We start from the raw sequence: 16,556 nt of genomic DNA on the forward strand, positions 1-16,556 counted from the left end.
GTGTGATTTGGGGACCAAGGGGGGATTCATGGGTGACCCCGCGCCTGCCCCGGGCGGTAAGCAGCGCAGCAGGGGCACATGGCACGCACCAACAGCCAGCACGTCACCTCAAAGCTTAGCGCTTCCCCACGCCGGCGGCACCCTGCCCACCTCGCTGCACCCCTCGGCCGCTGGACGGGCAAGATGAAGCCCAGAGCCCCCAGCCACGTCCCCTGGCCCCACAGCACGGGAGGGCTGGCAGCCTGGCTTCTCAGCACCAGGACCAGTCCTGCCCCAGGAAGAGCCAGGCTCCCGGCGAGGAGCCGCCGTGCTCCGAAAGGCGCCAGCCGGGACAAAGAGGCAGGTCCCTGGCTGCAGCAGCCCCCCAGCAATCCCTGTGCCCCGGACTGGGGTGGGGGCAGCGGCCCCCAGCACCCTCCCCTGCAGGCACGGGGGCAGAGGCGGCGCCTGAGCCCCCAGCCCCGACACCCCCGGGGCTGCAGCCGGGGACCCCCCGGGCTGTGGCACTGCAGCTCCCGGAGCTGGGCCGTGGTTCGAGCACTGGCTGCTGGAAGACCATGGCAATCACAGGCGCCAGCGCTGTAATTTAAGAAAGCTCGGTGCAATCAGGAGGAAGGTAGAGCAGTCCCTTACGTGCATATTTTTCACTTTAGCTGGAGCTCTGCTGTCAGGGGAGGTGCTGGGCTCCCGGCCAGGCCCCCGCCAGCTCAGCAGGGCAGGGACCAGCCCTGCGGCACGATCCTGCCCGCTCCGTTTGAAAGGAGGGCAGCCCCGCGCCCCCCCAGCCGGCGCTCCGGGGCAAAGCCACCCTTTCCCCATTCTGTCCCGGTAGCTGGAGATTACTGGTGCGCCACGCAGCCTGGTGCGGCTTAGTGCCGCCCGCGTGGCTGGAGAGGGGACGATATCCTAACAGCCCCGAGACAGGAAGGCAACATGGTTCACAGGGAAAAAGCAGCTATTGCGGGCATAGGGAGCCTGGGCCGCGGCTGCTCTTCCCACCAAGAGCGTGTTGCAGAACTGCCTGACCCCAGAACTGGCCAGAATAAGCAGAAGAGGCTCCACCTTATCCCCAGCCACCCCGTCCTTGCTCGCTCCTGGAGTGGATCAACCCCACGAGCAGCAGCCCGCAAGCAAATCCAATGAAGGAGAAAAGCCCGACCATCCCGCCCCACGCCCTGCAGAGCTGGCCGCTTGCTCCGGCAATATCGCAAAGGTGACAGCCGAGTAGCAGTAGCAGCAGCCAGCCACGACTCCGCAACAGGAGTCCGCAGCCAGAGTCATCTCTGCAACCCCCTGGGAGAGCCCCACAGCCAGGGAGGGGAGCCCGGAGGGCACAGCGTGGGCCGACCGGCCCTGCCCACCCAGGCCAAAGCAGCCCCGCAGCGACGCCGAACCTCCAAGCCCGCCTCTGCGGCTGGAGCACCGCTTTTGGGCATTGGGACACGTCTGTGACGCTGCATCTCAGAAGGAAGGAGGAGAGAGGAGGGGGAGAAAAACCCTTAAGAATCAAAAACTGCATTTAAAGGCAAGTTTGCGAAGCACGAGCAGCAGCCCCTACCACGCCGATCTGATGGCTTGCTCAAGCGGAAGATCAGAGCCCGCAGTGGAAACGCCTCTGGGCAACTCCAACCACATCATCTTCCATTTTTCCCTCCTGTCCTCCAGCCGAGATGACACGCTGGATTGCTAAACTCGTTTCACATCCCATTTGCCCTCCAGACCGGCACCCAGGCGGCCCGGCAGCCACGGGGCTAGTTGCCCAGCCGTGCCCGCAGCAGCCGCAGCTGAGCAGCTCACCCAGCCGAGGGTGTCCCCTGCAGACGACACAGCCACCCGCACAGAGGACGACAGAGGCCCTCCCTTCAGCAGCCGGGAGCCATCCTCCTCCCACCCTGCTCCATCCTCCTCATCCTCCTCGCTGGGCACGGCGAGAAGGCAGGAGCGGCCCATCTGCATTCCCGCCCAGCGGCCCACGCTCTCCTCCATGGCTGCAGAGCCGCCACTGCGTACCCTGCTAAATGAAAAAGTGTTTAATTAGGACAGAGCTAGAGGAGCACACAATTAACACTCTGTTACTATCTACTCTCGCACGGTTTAAGCCTCAGTTCAATAAAGAACCGGGAAAGGCCAATATTGAACCAAACCTCAAGCAGCAGAGCCGCACTCTGCATCACTACAGCGGCCAGGGGACAAGGAGCAGGCTGCAGCGCGGCCAGCGCCGGCACCGCACGAGGGCACATGGGGACCCTCCCACCAGAGCCTTGCACCCGCCAGCGAGGGGGCACGGCCCCGGGACACGGGGCCAATGCAGACGGGAAGCCACGGTCAGAGACCCACGGACAGAAAGGAGCCGGGGCAGCCGCAGCCTTCGAGCGGAGGCCTGAGCGTTCTGCAGGCTGAGCCCAGATGCGAGGCATGGCCGGGGGGACAGCGGAGACCCCCACCTCTGCCTGGCCAGGTACGAGCCCCCAAACCCCGAAGAGGAGCCAGACAGCATCCCCCAGCCCATGGGGCTCACGGACCAAACTCACCGGCACAGAAAGGCTCCGTCCAGGTGCTGCACCCCGCTCTCGGGATGCGCTGGGAGCAGGGACCCCGGCCGAGCGCCAGCAGCACGCAGCTGCTTCTCTCCGCAGACCAGCATCGGGGAGAGCACCGGGGGGTGAGGTAGGAGCCCGTGTCTCCCCCTCCCCAGCGCACTATCCCCAAAAACATGCCTCCAGGTGCTTGTTTCCCAAGAGGAGCGGAGAGGAGCCCTGCCCGGGATGCAGAGGGAAGTCACCAAGCCCTTGCCCCCCTCCCCTGCCTGCGCGGGCAGGGGCAGAGCTGGGGGGCTGGAGCCGGCGCCGAAGCCCCCCGCACACACCAAGCCCACCCCGAGACGAGCAGGAGGGCGGCACGGCTTGCGAGCAAGAGCAGGAACACGGCCAGGCTGGAGCGGCGGCTGCCGCGGACCTGGAAAAACGCTCACTCAGGCAGGATGCCTAGTAATAAATTTATTGTATTTTATTACATATTCCCCTTTTTGCACTTAATTCCAATTCCTCATATTCAAACTCTTCTTTCTGAAAGAAAATGATTTTTAACATAAAAATATAAATTCTGCATATTAAAAGTGCATACACCTTGAATAATAAAACATACAAATAAATAATAAAAGGCATTGACACAGTCTCATGCACTTGTCCTCAAATAATTTAAAATTTATGGTACAATGTTCAATCCCAAGTAAAGACAGCCTGCTTTCCAGATTACTGTACAGTTCAAAAACATTAAAATACAGAAGAGAATATCAAAGGTGTGGGCAAGCCCCACGTCCCAGTATCAGCGTACAGTGATGTGACATGCAGTTTTTAGAACTGTAGATATTCCAGTGTAAAATCTGACATTGTGTCCAGAAGAGAAACTGCATTTGCAACAGGACTTAAAATTCAATTTTAACCAATGGTGAGGCACAGTTGGTGAGCAAATCTGTACAAATTAATACTTGGAAGGCCACAAGAAAATAATCTAGCCACTTGTAGCCTGTATTCCCTTGTGTCACCCTACCCAAGGCAATGTAGCACCTAAAAATGGTTTCTTATTGCACTGCACAAATGCCATACAAACCTAACGCTTTCTCGCAACGCGTTTGTGCTGCGGGGCCTAGAGTGAAACGGAATTTGTGTTCACTTAGTTTTAATCTGTGTCTTTTAAAAAACACTATTTGCAGATAAATTGAGTGCTATCGCCTTTAAAAAAATAGAAGATTCCCTAAACCTTTAGACCTAATATAGATATTGTACAAGTCTCCAGGTGATTTTATTTTACAAAATAAAGCTCCTAATAGTAAATGCTTTATGGTGCTTTTATTAAGAAAACCATGTCGTACTTTCATCTCACCACAGATTAAAACTAAATTTCAGTTCCCTCCACAGATAACATTAGATACCGCCAAATTATTTTGGATTAGTAGGCAAATGACAAAGATACAAAAAAAAAAAAAAGATAACAGTAAAATTATTTGGAATGTCGTTTCCAAACGCTCTCCGTGCTGGCTGACCAAGGGGGGCGGGCGCAGAGCCCGCAGGGGGAGCGGGGCCAAGAACCTGCCCCACACCCAGCTCAGGCCAGCTGCTCCGTGAGGACAAGCGTGCTGCGGGTGGCACCTCGGGGGGCACAGCCAGGCACCCCGCCAGGAGTCCCGGGCCCTACGCCTTTCGCCAGCCCAACGTGCCGCTCGTGAGACCCCGCCAGCCTGCCCCAAGCCAGCGGCTGCCCGCTCTGCCCGGTGCACCCACGGGCTACGCGCCCGGCCGGCCCCATGCTGCCTCCGGCCGCCCCGGTGGGATCTGAGGTCGAACGGGAGCACGGCTCAGACGAGCCAACGCCACCACGGTTTTGGAGCACGAGCGGGAAGCGCAGCCGCGCCCGCGGGCGGCGGGGGCCCGGCGTGGCTCTTCACGGGAAGGCAGGCAGAAGCCCCGTTACCAGTACGGGCAGCACACCGACAACTGGAAACTGCTCCCTTACCACGGAAATTCAACAAAACCTCTTTTTTTTGAGTGCTTGTACGTCTACAGGTGACTGCCTCTTCTCACAACGTAGAACGTGTCGCTAAAGTTACATGGAAAATGGCAGGCTACATACAGAACACTGATCAGGTTTTCCCTGTTAAAAAAAGAAAAAACAATGCAATACAGAAAACCAGTTTGTTCTCATTTCAACATTTCAGATCCCTTTGACGTTACGCTACACTCCAGCCTTGTCAGTAATGCAGAATTCTGCAAAGGAAAGAATCAAAGATGTGCAAACAAAGCAGGAACCCAGGGACATGCTCCTATGTGCTGACACTCAGCTGCACCGAGAAACAGAAGTACAGACTCAAAGCAGCGCTCCGGAGTCTACACAGCAGCTTCTGATACTGAAAGCACAGCCTATGGTTTGGATTAGATGCTTGCATAGTTAGTAAGTGCATGCATTTGGGTACAGCGAGAGAACTGCCATGCAAAACTGCTTGTATTACTGAGAAAAATGGTTGATCATGCTCAAGTTTCAGCTTTGGAAAGCAAACAACCCCGCAGCTAAGACGGATGAGGGCACTTACAGTGGAGTAAGTGTACTGTAATTAAGCTGCTAATTTTCTATCCTAAGTATCTTTTTTTTATTTAGCCATATTTGATAAGTTTGAAAGGGTTAACAATTCATACACCCAAAGTGAGACACTTAAAAGTTACAGAGAACTGCAGGCACCAAATTGTCTATCAAATGTGATTAATACAAATAAAAGGTGCCTCTTTAATACACATCATTGAAAATGTGCTTATAATTTGATTACTACTAAACACTATCCAAAAGACGCAGCCCAAAAAGGGTAAAAATAATTTCTTTAAGTGACTCCAGCAGGAATCCAGCACTGGAATGAAGGCACTGCTTTCCTGCGCCCAGAGGGCTGATTCCAGGAACAGGAGCAAGTGTCAGACTCGAGATGCGGTGCGAAAGAGGCGGTACGTATGGCGATGCGGTGCGAAAGAGGCGGTACGTATGGCGATGCGGTGCGAAAGAGGCGGTACGCATGGCGATGTGGGTGAGTTCAACCCAAAGCCGATTGGAAACACATCACAAAACCCTTCAGAGGACTCGAAGCCTGCTTTCCCTTGGAGCTTGCACGGCTGTTTGAGACCAGGCACAGCGCCGGACCTCCCCCTTTCAAGGCGTTTCTCAGCAGCGCGAGGCTGCCCGGTAAACCACTGCTTCCAGGCCATCGGCACCGGGGCCCCAGACTCTGCCAGCCCCAAGCCAGGACAGCTCACACCGTAGGCAGCCACACCAGGGGCCGTTCAGCACGCACCATGGCTGCGTGCGACGGGCAAAGCAGACCCAGACAGCAGCCGTTCTCGTCCCGCTCAGACGCCCCAGCAGTGACACCGCCACGACGGCCCCACGCGCCGTCACCCAGGGGCTGGTGGAGATCCCTGGCTGGCGGTGACCTTCGGAAGGCGGCAGAACCCACCTCCTCCACAGGCACAAGTGCTTCTGAAGCCAAACGTGAATTTTGAGAAAAGAGGTGACCATGTACAAGTGGCTGCTTCAGAACAGCCTCAAGCCTTCCCTGCTCTAAGGATCAGTACATGAAGCCAAGGCGGTGTTGACATCTAGGACTTGGGAGATCCCTCTCGGAGCGCTCCCTGGTACCACGCCACATCCTTACAACTGGACAACACGATAAACATGGGCAGGAATTCCTATGCTTGAAAGGGCTAAGAAATAAGTCTGCTTTAAAGCAAGGAGAGAAGGCTGATGTTGCTTTTCCCCCAATCACTTTAAGCAGGGCCTGCGATAACCTACATTCAGTTTTAGAAATATTTAGTCTACATCACTGATGGAGCCGTGACTTTAACAGCAACGAGGCTTGGTTTCACACTCAAAGAACATTGCTGTTTCCTGGACCCACACCCTTCAACCCTCTCCTGCGCAAGGAAGTTCATATACTCCTGGAAATCTGCGATACCAGAAAGCAGAGATGCAGTGGCAGCAAATGGCTGCTTTCCAAACCGCTTTGTTACAGAATCGACACAGCCACAGAACAGGGACTGCACTTTCCAGGTCCTGCACGGGCACGCTTTGCACGTTTTGCCCGGTGCATCCCTTATATTCAACACGAACTACTGCGCACCCTTGTAAGTCAAAACATTTTGCTTGAGGACACCCTAAGTCAAGCCCTCCTGAGCCAGAACACGTGCCACGTGCTGGCAGCCCACAGAAGAGCAGCATCCCATCTGATCCAAGACAAGGGCACTGTCAGCACGGCCTCTTCTGCCCGCTCCGTGCTTATTTGCGGAGCGAGGAGTCTGTGCGCGAGAGCTGCTGTTTTCGGAGGGACAGGTAGGAAATCCAGTTTGGCAGCATATGCAGAGTAGATAGTGCTGGAGCTGGCAGCAACTTCCATCAGGAATTATGGGGAATACACAGAAAAAGAGCTAGATTACGTATCATGGGATTGCAGAGGTTTGACTGCTTTTAACATCAGCTGCTGGAACACTTGGCACCAGGACCTCCCATTCCCATTTTGTCCAAATGGGAGCTATAATGACCGTTCTCACACCCCAAATATAAACATATTGAACTGGTGTTCAGCTAAAATGCCAATTTGGACATGGCTTCCAATTTCCTTCAGTCCATGCACGCAATGCAGGAGGAAAAAAACCACCTCAAAAACCATACACCAGCTTCCAGTTTAAACTTCTCCAGTGAACGATGGCATGAAAAGAAAATGTCATTTGATAAAAATAACCTTTCACAAATGTCCCATGGTAAAACGCACAGAAAACTAGGTTCTGTCTATTAAAAGACACCAAACCAAGTTAGCACTAACTACCAGAATTACATTCTTGCTAGAAGAGTTGTTACAAGAGAAGAGCCAACACAGTGCAAGACCTTAATACAGATAAAACCTTAAACAAATACTTCAACATCAACATTTCAGGGAGTAATTTAAGTACTACAATGTGAAGCAAGTCTTATCTGCTCTGCTGGATATAACAAAAAAATAATCCAAGAATAATCCAAGTCATACATTTAAGAAGCAAGTAATGCAATCTTTGCTTCTTGTTGCTGCAATAAATGAGACTGAAACAATAGCCGGGAGAAGAAAAGCCTCAAGATGGTCATGTTCAGGTTTAAAAACAGAGTCTAGGGCACAGAGTCCAGCACATTGTAAAAACATGCAGGCTACTGGCATCGCTTCTGGGTTGCATGAAGGTTAAGTACTGCAGAACGTCATCGGGACAGAGCAAGGGTTACACCGCAGGCGGGCTCACCGTCACACGCCGACCAGAGCTCTGGGGCACCCCCAGCTCAGCTCCACACACACACACACACTGCCTTTCCTCCAAGGTGTCAGCTACCCCCAAAACACTTCTCTCCAATGCTTGCTGCAGACGTGTGGTGAGCCGAGTACAAAAAGCGATCACGGAGCAGCGACATGCCCAGCAGACCCGGGGGCAAGGCTGCTTGCAGGGTTGTCAGCACATCAGCTCAAGAGAGGCGGTGGAACAGGCTAGCTCAGAGCCACTGCTTGTCTGAGGGCTGTTCGTTACGGTGACAGAAAAGACGTACAGATAGGTCTGCCCACAAGCTAAGCCTGGAGAAGTTTTGCCAAACGCGACTGCATGACAGGCAAAGACCTCATTCAGAAGACAAGCGTGCCCAGCACACTGCCCAGCTGCTGCATGTCGTGACCTACGCAACAGATTGCTGCTGTACATAAAGGATAAGCGGCACATTAATAAAAACTCATGAAATTAAGAAAAGATTACACCACATGTATATAAGAGGACTTGAGGAATCCACCTTTCAAGAGGAATCTTAAAGAACTTGAGGAATCTCCCCTGTAAGAAGGGCATGTAAACAAAGACGTCACTAGGTGTAGTGTTTTAACCCTGATAGAGACTGTCATCCAAACAAGAATGGGGATCGCTTCGCTAAGGGACACGTGGTAGCCAGACCCGCCGGGGAAGGTGACAAGTATGCTGAAAGGAGGAACGTAGCAGCGCTCTGGAGAACATGAAAACTGCTCCGCAGTATTTTGGTACAGCCCCTCCAACCCGCACGAAGAGGCTTGTTCAAAGCATGCTCAGAGAAGGCAGAGAAGACAAGACGACACTTGGCTTATCTAAACATTACTCCTATAAATAACGGATGCTATATTCACACCACTATGATTAAGCATCTGAGCACATTAGGAGATGCTTCTTCTCAGGAGTTTCAACAGGGGTCCTAGCAGCATCACTGCCGTTCAGGTGCATGAAGACAGCTCTCCTACGGCACTGCAACCATCTCCCACCTAGCGCTTTCACAGGTACGAGCTGGCGACCAGTTGCTGCTTGGTGATTTCTTCTGTTGCTCAGTATAGCTTTCAGAAGAAAGCAAGCAATTCAAGAGCACAGGGTAGAGGTCGCCTTAGGTATGGACAGAGTAAAACTCTTCATAGACACAGCAACAAAAAATACAGGTTACATTTCATGGCAGGGGGGGAACCCAAAACTTTCTGCTGTTGGAATGCAAAACCGAAATCTATTACAGACACGCGTACGCACAGACACACAGGTACGTTTCTGTCCATCCACTAATGCTAGTCCCTCCTATACTGGCTGAGTATATACCTGAGAAACAACATTAGTGTTGAAATATTGCCCTTTAGAAAGCTTGAAAAATGGAGGGGAGCAGGGAGAGAGGGTTGAGAGAGAGCATAAAGAAGCAGCAGTCTCTCCTTCCCAGTTTCCTTCGCATCCTCCACAGCTCAGAACAAGGCCATGCACCAGTGCGGACACGGCCTGCTCAGAACAAGACCAAAGGAATATCAGTTCACAGCTCTACAAAGCACACTAGTGTCAGTACAACTGGGTTTCAGATTTCAAACCTTGAATCTGAAGAAAGTTGTTGCATTTTCTATAAAGAGACTCCTGTACAAGTGCTATGGGACAGCTGCATTCATGTTCAACAACAACTCCAGCTAGACTACTTGCATCAGTGCTGGCTGCCTGTGGCTATTTGGTTTGATGGCAGAATCAAAAGGCGCTTTAACAACTTGCAGTTAACTTCTCCTCAAAACATACATTAGGCACATGAACAAAAAAACAAGAGCTCAGAATAAATTAGCTTCTCAGCAGAAAAGACACCTGGATTGCAGCATTTCACTGAGGTTCCAGAGAAGGCCGTACAGACACCTGCATGCTGGAAGGTAATTTTTTCAGCGGCTTGTCAGCAGACTGCTTGCCACTGGAAGGAGGAGACTGGACTCCGGGATCTAGCTGGGAAGACTTGGACTTGCGACTGGATAGCAGAGAATGTTTGTTGGGTGTGGCATCTTTTGGGACAAGTTTTTCTTTTGCGGTAATGTTGGCATTGGTTTGAGAGGCTGGTGGGACAACACCTTTCTCCGATTTGTCTTCCAGCACATTTTTACTGCCTGACTTGGAACTGCCACTCACTGTCTTTTTTGAGAGCATCGTTGTCTTTCCCAGGTCTGCAGACCTCCGTGTCTCCTTCTGCCTTAAGGCTGATTTAAAGAAAGACAATCCTTTCTCTTCTGACTTGCTGTCCCTCTTCAAACCAGAACGCACACCAACATTTGGAGACCGCAGGTTTGCCATAGAGGAACTCCGCACATGCTTGCTGTCTACTGCCCTGCTGTCACTCCTAGAGTGGCTTATCCGCGGGGAGCTCGTTCTTGAACTGCTGGTAACACTCGTTTTATCTGACCCCAGACTTATCTTAGAGCCCTCCCTGCTGAGGCTTCGGTCTGAAGTCCGGCTCTTCCCTGCAGAAGAGCCCTTAGTCAATGAGCCTGATGGGGTTTTCTTGGCAGCTGTGGAGGATGGAGAAGAACCTGACTTTTGCTTCTGTTGAGGCGATGGGACAGCCACCTCAAGGGGCTTCGTGCTATGGTCCTTCCTAGCCTGAGTGGGAGCAGGAGACCCATGTCGCCCACTGGCCCTAGAGGAGTCCGTCTTACTTCTGGACCGGGAAACTTTCTGGGAACTCTTTAGCGGAGGAGGAGAAGAGTGAGAGACTTTGGTCTCTTGGGTAGGTAAGACTGTCCTTCCCTTCCTCAAACTTTTGTCTGGCTCAGAAACTCCCTTGGAGCTGTGAACCTTCTTAGGGGTGCCATCTGCCTTCTCTGCAGCCAGCCCTGTCCCACTCGGGACTTTCACCTCCTTGACTGGAGAGCTATCCACAGAATCACTCTGATCAACAAAGGCGATTTGATTGTTGTTATCAAAAGGGTCCAAAGCAGGGTGATTCCTGTCTGGCTGCACAGAGCTTTTACCGTACCCATCTGAAAGATCTGAGCTAGATGTCCTTACAACAGACTCTTCCCTGAACGCCCCTTCCATGACAGCCAAGGGGGCTCTGCGAGCCGTCCTGTGCTCTCGCCGACTGCCATCACAGGGCTCCAAGTAGCTGCTAGACAGATTCCTCAGGCTGCCGAAGCAAGAGGTGGAGACTTTATCATCAGCAGCCTCCCCGATCTTCTCCAGAGTGGAAGCAGAGGTATGCACAGGGGAATCTCCAGAGAAGCGTGATGGAGAGTTGGAGCGCAACTGCAGTTTTGCAGAAAGCGACCACGAGGGCCTGACACCATTTTCACTCACTGCCAGTGGGCTGGTGACAGAAGATCTGGATGACAAGCTTTGACGCTGGACACTCCTTACAAAGGGACGAGTTGAAAATCCTCCTGCAGAAAAAGAAAGCGACATCCTCAGTACGAAAGGCAAGCCTGCAGTCAGTTTATCCCACCCATCCGCAGATGCTGTTTCCATAAGCGAGCCAGATAGCCCACCTATACCACATTGTATGCCTGTCTCTTCATGCCTGCTGCAGGCACAGCTTCTTGTGTAAAAGCTGAATAAGGAATTCAACAACTGTTATTTGCTAGTGGTCACACAGAAGTAACGCTCTCTGAAGCCTATAACTGAAAATCCACATTTTCTTCTTATCCCCAAGCAGCAAGAGACCAAACACAGGTTTTGTACCTTGGAAGTCCTTGAAGCTAGCAATGAGTTCACCAACTATGATTATGTTCCCAGAAATACATTTTTCTGTATGAAAGAATATTATCCCATACCATCCTGTAAAAGGCAAAGTAGGATTCCTACCTCTTTATCTAAAGCAATGTATTTGTATTTACAAAGTACAACAATAAGCATTTTAGAAGTGCTACTACCATGGCTAGATCTGACAGTTATCGCAACACTGCTGCATGGACACCTCTACACCCGCTTCAGAATGCTCAGACTGACCCCTGAAGCTCCACATTTTCAAGAGTTACAAGGCACTATGTGGAGAAGCCAGGCAAAGCCAGGAACTGAACAGCTATTTGCACACACAAGTGAATTTGCTTATTTTCACACCTCCCTGGGAGCAGCTGCCTGCAGCATGACAGCAGACAATGAGTACCTATATTAAGCGGTTAGCAACATGTCAGCCTCCCTGCAAAGGTGCTGCAGTGAAACCCAGAAAAAAACAAACACAAAGTTCTTGAAGGAGAGGTTTAGTTGATGCCATTTCCTTTCTTTGAAAGGATTCTTAACGTTCCTGCCCTGCTCTTCTCCATCCTTTCACACCATAGAAAAGCTCACCTGTGCCAGAACCCATCTGCTCCTACTGACACAGTACCTGCCTCCCCCAGCTGCTAGAGGAACTGTCCCTCGTAACTACAGCTATCTTTGCAACTATCTTAGTAGGGATCTTGTAACAGAAAGACTAATGGCCCGATATCCCCCACGTGCTGCAGTGTTGATACACACCGTCATCTTCACTCCTTTCCCCAGTCAGCTCTACCGATTCCGAGAGCGAAGCCAGGGATGTGCGCCGCGATGATGCTGCCGAAGCAATGCTGGGCTGCTTGCTACCAGGAAGGCGGCTGACCCAGTGCTCACAGAGCGAGGAGCTTGTGGAGCCTGCAAGAAATCAGGCACAGACATCAGGCCAGTAGCATGCAGCTGCAGAGCATGTGAAACCTTGGAAGGCCACCGCGAGTCAGGTAGGCACTGTGCTGGCTTCGACAGCCACCTGGAGTCTGGAGCTGGCCCACACAGCCACAGCATCCAGATACCGCCGAGAGAATATGTCTTTACTCTTAGGAAATAGTTATGATCATAAGTGAAAGACCAAATTGCATTTGTCCCAGCATGCTGTGAATCAAAAGTGCAGCACGCAGGCAGAGGGCAGTCCTTGAGCCACCACAAAAACGCAGCGCGAATCCTCTCCTTTCCAAAGGCAAGTCACCAAGCCTGCATCTGCGCCCAGCTCACCCCGGATTCAACCAACACATTCAGCTGCTGGCTGCCTACCCGAGACCAACAGCACTGCTGGAAGGAATGAGCTAGTCACATTTTTATGCCATGGTTCTGACAAGGGCAGCTCTGGGCAGAATTACCCATGGGGGTGGCGGGGGACTCCCCCATCTCCACAGCCTCTTTACCACAATTAGCCTTTACAGAAGAGGTGGGACTTTCCCACGGCCTCTGATGCCACGCAGCAGACTGAGACAAGCCTCGCTGAGTTCTGGGACAGAGAGTAGAGGCTTAAGCAGAGCTGGGCAGAAAATTCTTCAGAAGGACAAACTATCCATGAAAGACAAACTACAACTGCTCCTTGACAATGCCAGCGGGGCTTACCTGCCACAGAGCTGTTAGCAGACCATGATGGGATTGCTGTGCGTCGCTGGTAGAAAAGAATATAAGCTGTCTGCTTGCAGACTTCGTTTTCAGAAAGTTGCTGAACATCACTGTCATCAAAGCAGTACCACTGGCCATCAACTGAGTTTTTGCAATATGCTAAGAGAAAATACATTACTATTAGACTTTCCTCACTCCTACTACTCTCAGGTTTGCTGTATGATAACTTAACCATGACCGTATCTGCTATGACAGACTCAGAGGAGAATGAAAGCAACAGATTTATTCATGCAACATATCCTCTTCCAGTCTGACTGGCAAGAGTGGGGCCTGAGGCCACCAGAATACAATAAACAGCTCATATTTCAGGATTTTCTTTGTCCGACATTACTGCTCAGAACAGAACACCGTTTGGGGTGGCTCCACTCACTCCACGTTCTGTTACTTGTGGCAGTCTGCCTCCATCAGTGAATCTCCTTCTGACTGAGCCCACCCAGGACAACACAGCCCAGAGATGTGCATCAGAGGGCAAAACACACACATTTTCTGGGCTGCTGTGTGAAGTCATACAGATCCTAAGAACCACCAAGCAACTTTGTCTATCTCTGGCTGCTCTGGGAGCTGCTGGAACAAGCAAAGAGGAGTTCATAAACTGACTGTGCACAGAGGCAATGTGCAAATACTTCCTATGTGTAACAGCCTCTTGCAACTACAGAAGTTTTGCGCTGAGCGGCCAAGGAGCACTTCTGAAACATGAAAGGCCAGTTACATTACTCTGAAGGAAAAAAAAAAAAATAGCAGAGAAAGAAACGTACAGTAAGACATTTTGGGTCTACAGGCATTGCTCCCTTCCTCAAAGTCATAACAGTTAGCCCCCCAGTATTACATAGCCAGTCCTTATTAGTTGAGGTAGGTCCTTTTGTCAAGAAAGACGAAGAAGTTATGGACACTCAACAGAAAGATATACGTGTTTTCTTTCTGGAAGGATCCAACATACATAATACTGCAGGATACTTGCCTGTATAGTGTCCCCCTTGCATGGTGCCGTGATGATTGCAGACAGCATACAGGTCATAGATATAGTCCTCAGGATCCCTTCCGAGACCATAAGGTCTCCTCCAGGGTGACCAGTGAGATGGCAGACTCCAGCTGCTCTGACTGCGTTTGACAACATGAGGAGTCATGTCCAAGCCACTCAGGGGGAATTTAACCATGTTTTGAAGTTTCATCCTTCGGTCTCCTTCCTGTGTAAATAGAGAACAGCATGAGCTGCAGTGGCAGCAAGGCCACCACGCCTGGTGAAAGCAAAAACCCAGGAGAGGAATGCTTAGGGCAGAACAGCTGCTTCTGAAGAGGTGCTCTAGTCAGATCCCTCCCTGGCTGGGAAGCAATCCTCCAGCATCACTGCAGACATCCTTACCTGTCTAAACCTTTTGAGATGTATGATGAGAACATCAGGTAAGGTCCAAAGGCTCAGTGTGATGCTACCCTGCTGCAGCTGCTTGCAGTGTGGGCATCGCCACGCGTCATCTGGGGCAAGCTACAAGGAAGAGGCATGAGTGGGTATTAGTTCCCAAATTCCAAGGCAGCTTTTACTGCCTCTGCTGCCCCAGGCCCAGTGCAGACGCTGACCCCTGCACCCCGTCTACCTCCAGCATTTATCAAGCTCATTGGATGCTTTTCGAAATAGTGACAAGCAAAGAGACACGTGCGCCTCACGCAGGAGACACTTCCCGCTGCAAGACAGAATCCAGCTAGTGCTGCTGTGCAGAGAAGCTATTTCCACCTTATAAACCCCAATCCCTTTGAAGTGGGGGAGAAGAAACAAAGGCAAAAAGCAGGCAGGCTTGGCAGCCCGAGTAAAAGTATTCTCACAAGAAAACCAGCATCAAAGAAAGAATCAGAACGGAAAGACGACAGGTGTACTTCGAATTTCATCTCTGACACCTCGCTGCCCTCTGGAAACCCTCTTCCTCGCTATGTCCCAATGGCACAGACTTACAAACTGCAGAGATTTTCACTGTCCACCAAGGAGAATGTGTCTTTTCAGAGACACAAACACAACATGCGCTTCCCTCCACAGCCCAATGCTCAGAAAACTCAGAAGCCAGAGAGCTTTAAGCTGTCAAACAACTTTTCCCTCACCTCTGAGAGAAGCAACAAGAGAGGCTCCAAAATTATTAAAGCTCAATCACGGGTCCGCAGTCCACCTCTAGGACCATCCCTTTTTACAGCAGATTAGAGACCTCTGGCAAAGAAATGCAGATTGCTTACGTGTTCCAGGCAAGGGCCAGATCAGACCCATCTCTAGTCTGCCCTGCGGCACTCCATCTCTCCTTCAACCTCCTCACACCACGAGCTGAGCTAGAGAAGGAGAGCGGCCACGCTTCTGGAGAGCCGAGCTCGGCGGTCACTGCGCTGCCGTTCAGGGGGGTCTCACTCAGTGGGGGTTGCCTTGAGCCCTCCCCAGCCCTACTCAGGCTTGGAAACACATAACTGCTCCAAGGCAGAGCAGTAAATTCCCATGAAGAAGCCACACTGTTCTAACCCTTTATAACATATGCCAGAAAAAGACATTGCTACTGCAGAACACAGGCGTAAGTTCTCATATCAACATCTGGGGGGCAAAAAAACCCAAAAGCAGTACCTCCCGCAACTTTCTCCTCACTGCAGAGAAACTCTGTTAGCAGGATGGGTAACTAGTGCTGTGTTACAAATTTATTCTCCCATCTCAACAAATCAGGGTTTGCAGAAAGCATTTACTCTGTGGGAGTTCAGGCAGCACATGGACCAGCCAGACCTTCTGAGTCTTGCCTGCTACACAGTCTTGTCCCTACCTGTTCCTCTTTGGTGTACAGTTGGAAACACTGAGATAAAGTGCAGGTCTGAGGTTGATGATGAAGCTCTCTCTGCTGGCGGACGCTTTCAGAGTCTGGAATATACTCCTCTTCCGTATTCACAAACAAGCTGCATCAGGGAGACAACACATTTACCAGCACATCCACCCGCTCCCCATGCTGCCAAGGAGCCATCCTAAAGGTACAAACAGCAGCTCTTTCCTGGATTTGTCCTACTGCATGTGAGAGAGCTGACTGGCAAGAGATCCCACCAGGGCAACACAACTAACACAGGGGTAAACAGCTTCAGTGGGCACCCACTCCAGTTTATCTCAGACAGAAAAAGCTACTCACTGCCCACGAACTTTCTCGCACAACTATGATTTGTGGGGGAAGGAGCCACAAGCGAGACACCTGCTCCATAATGCAAAACCCCGACTACAGAGAAAAGGACTCCAACTCAGAGCAAGTTTAGCGCACCCAGCGCAATCTGTCCCTGCAGACAGGGGCCAGGGCACGGGGTGGAGTTTTTGAGGGGTCTCAGGTTTGCTGAAGG

General features: G+C 51.5%; 1 protein-coding gene across 2 annotated transcripts in view; it reads right to left on the reverse strand.

Moving 5' to 3' along the window:
• Positions 1 to 9,674: 9,674 nt before the first annotated feature.
• USP31 (ubiquitin specific peptidase 31) overlaps positions 9,675 to 16,556 on the reverse strand; it is a 28,687-nt gene continuing 21,805 nt past the window's right edge. Inside the window, exons 11-16 of one of the 2 annotated variants that reach the window (XM_075718069.1) lie at positions 16,001 to 16,130; positions 14,584 to 14,703; positions 14,182 to 14,407; positions 13,164 to 13,322; positions 12,291 to 12,443; positions 9,675 to 11,218 (exon numbers count right to left, since the gene is read on the reverse strand). In XM_075718069.1, coding sequence (XP_075574184.1) covers positions 9,675 to 11,218; positions 12,291 to 12,443; positions 13,164 to 13,322; positions 14,182 to 14,407; positions 14,584 to 14,703; positions 16,001 to 16,130 — 2,332 coding nt within the window. The remainder of the gene's footprint in view (positions 11,219 to 12,290; positions 12,444 to 13,163; positions 13,323 to 14,181; positions 14,408 to 14,583; positions 14,704 to 16,000; positions 16,131 to 16,556) is intronic. The other variant, XM_075718070.1, reaches the window with a different exon arrangement.

The sequence above is a fragment of the Pelecanus crispus genome, chromosome 11 (genome assembly GCF_030463565.1).
Source record: "Pelecanus crispus isolate bPelCri1 chromosome 11, bPelCri1.pri, whole genome shotgun sequence".
NCBI lineage: Eukaryota > Metazoa > Chordata > Aves > Pelecaniformes > Pelecanidae > Pelecanus > Pelecanus crispus.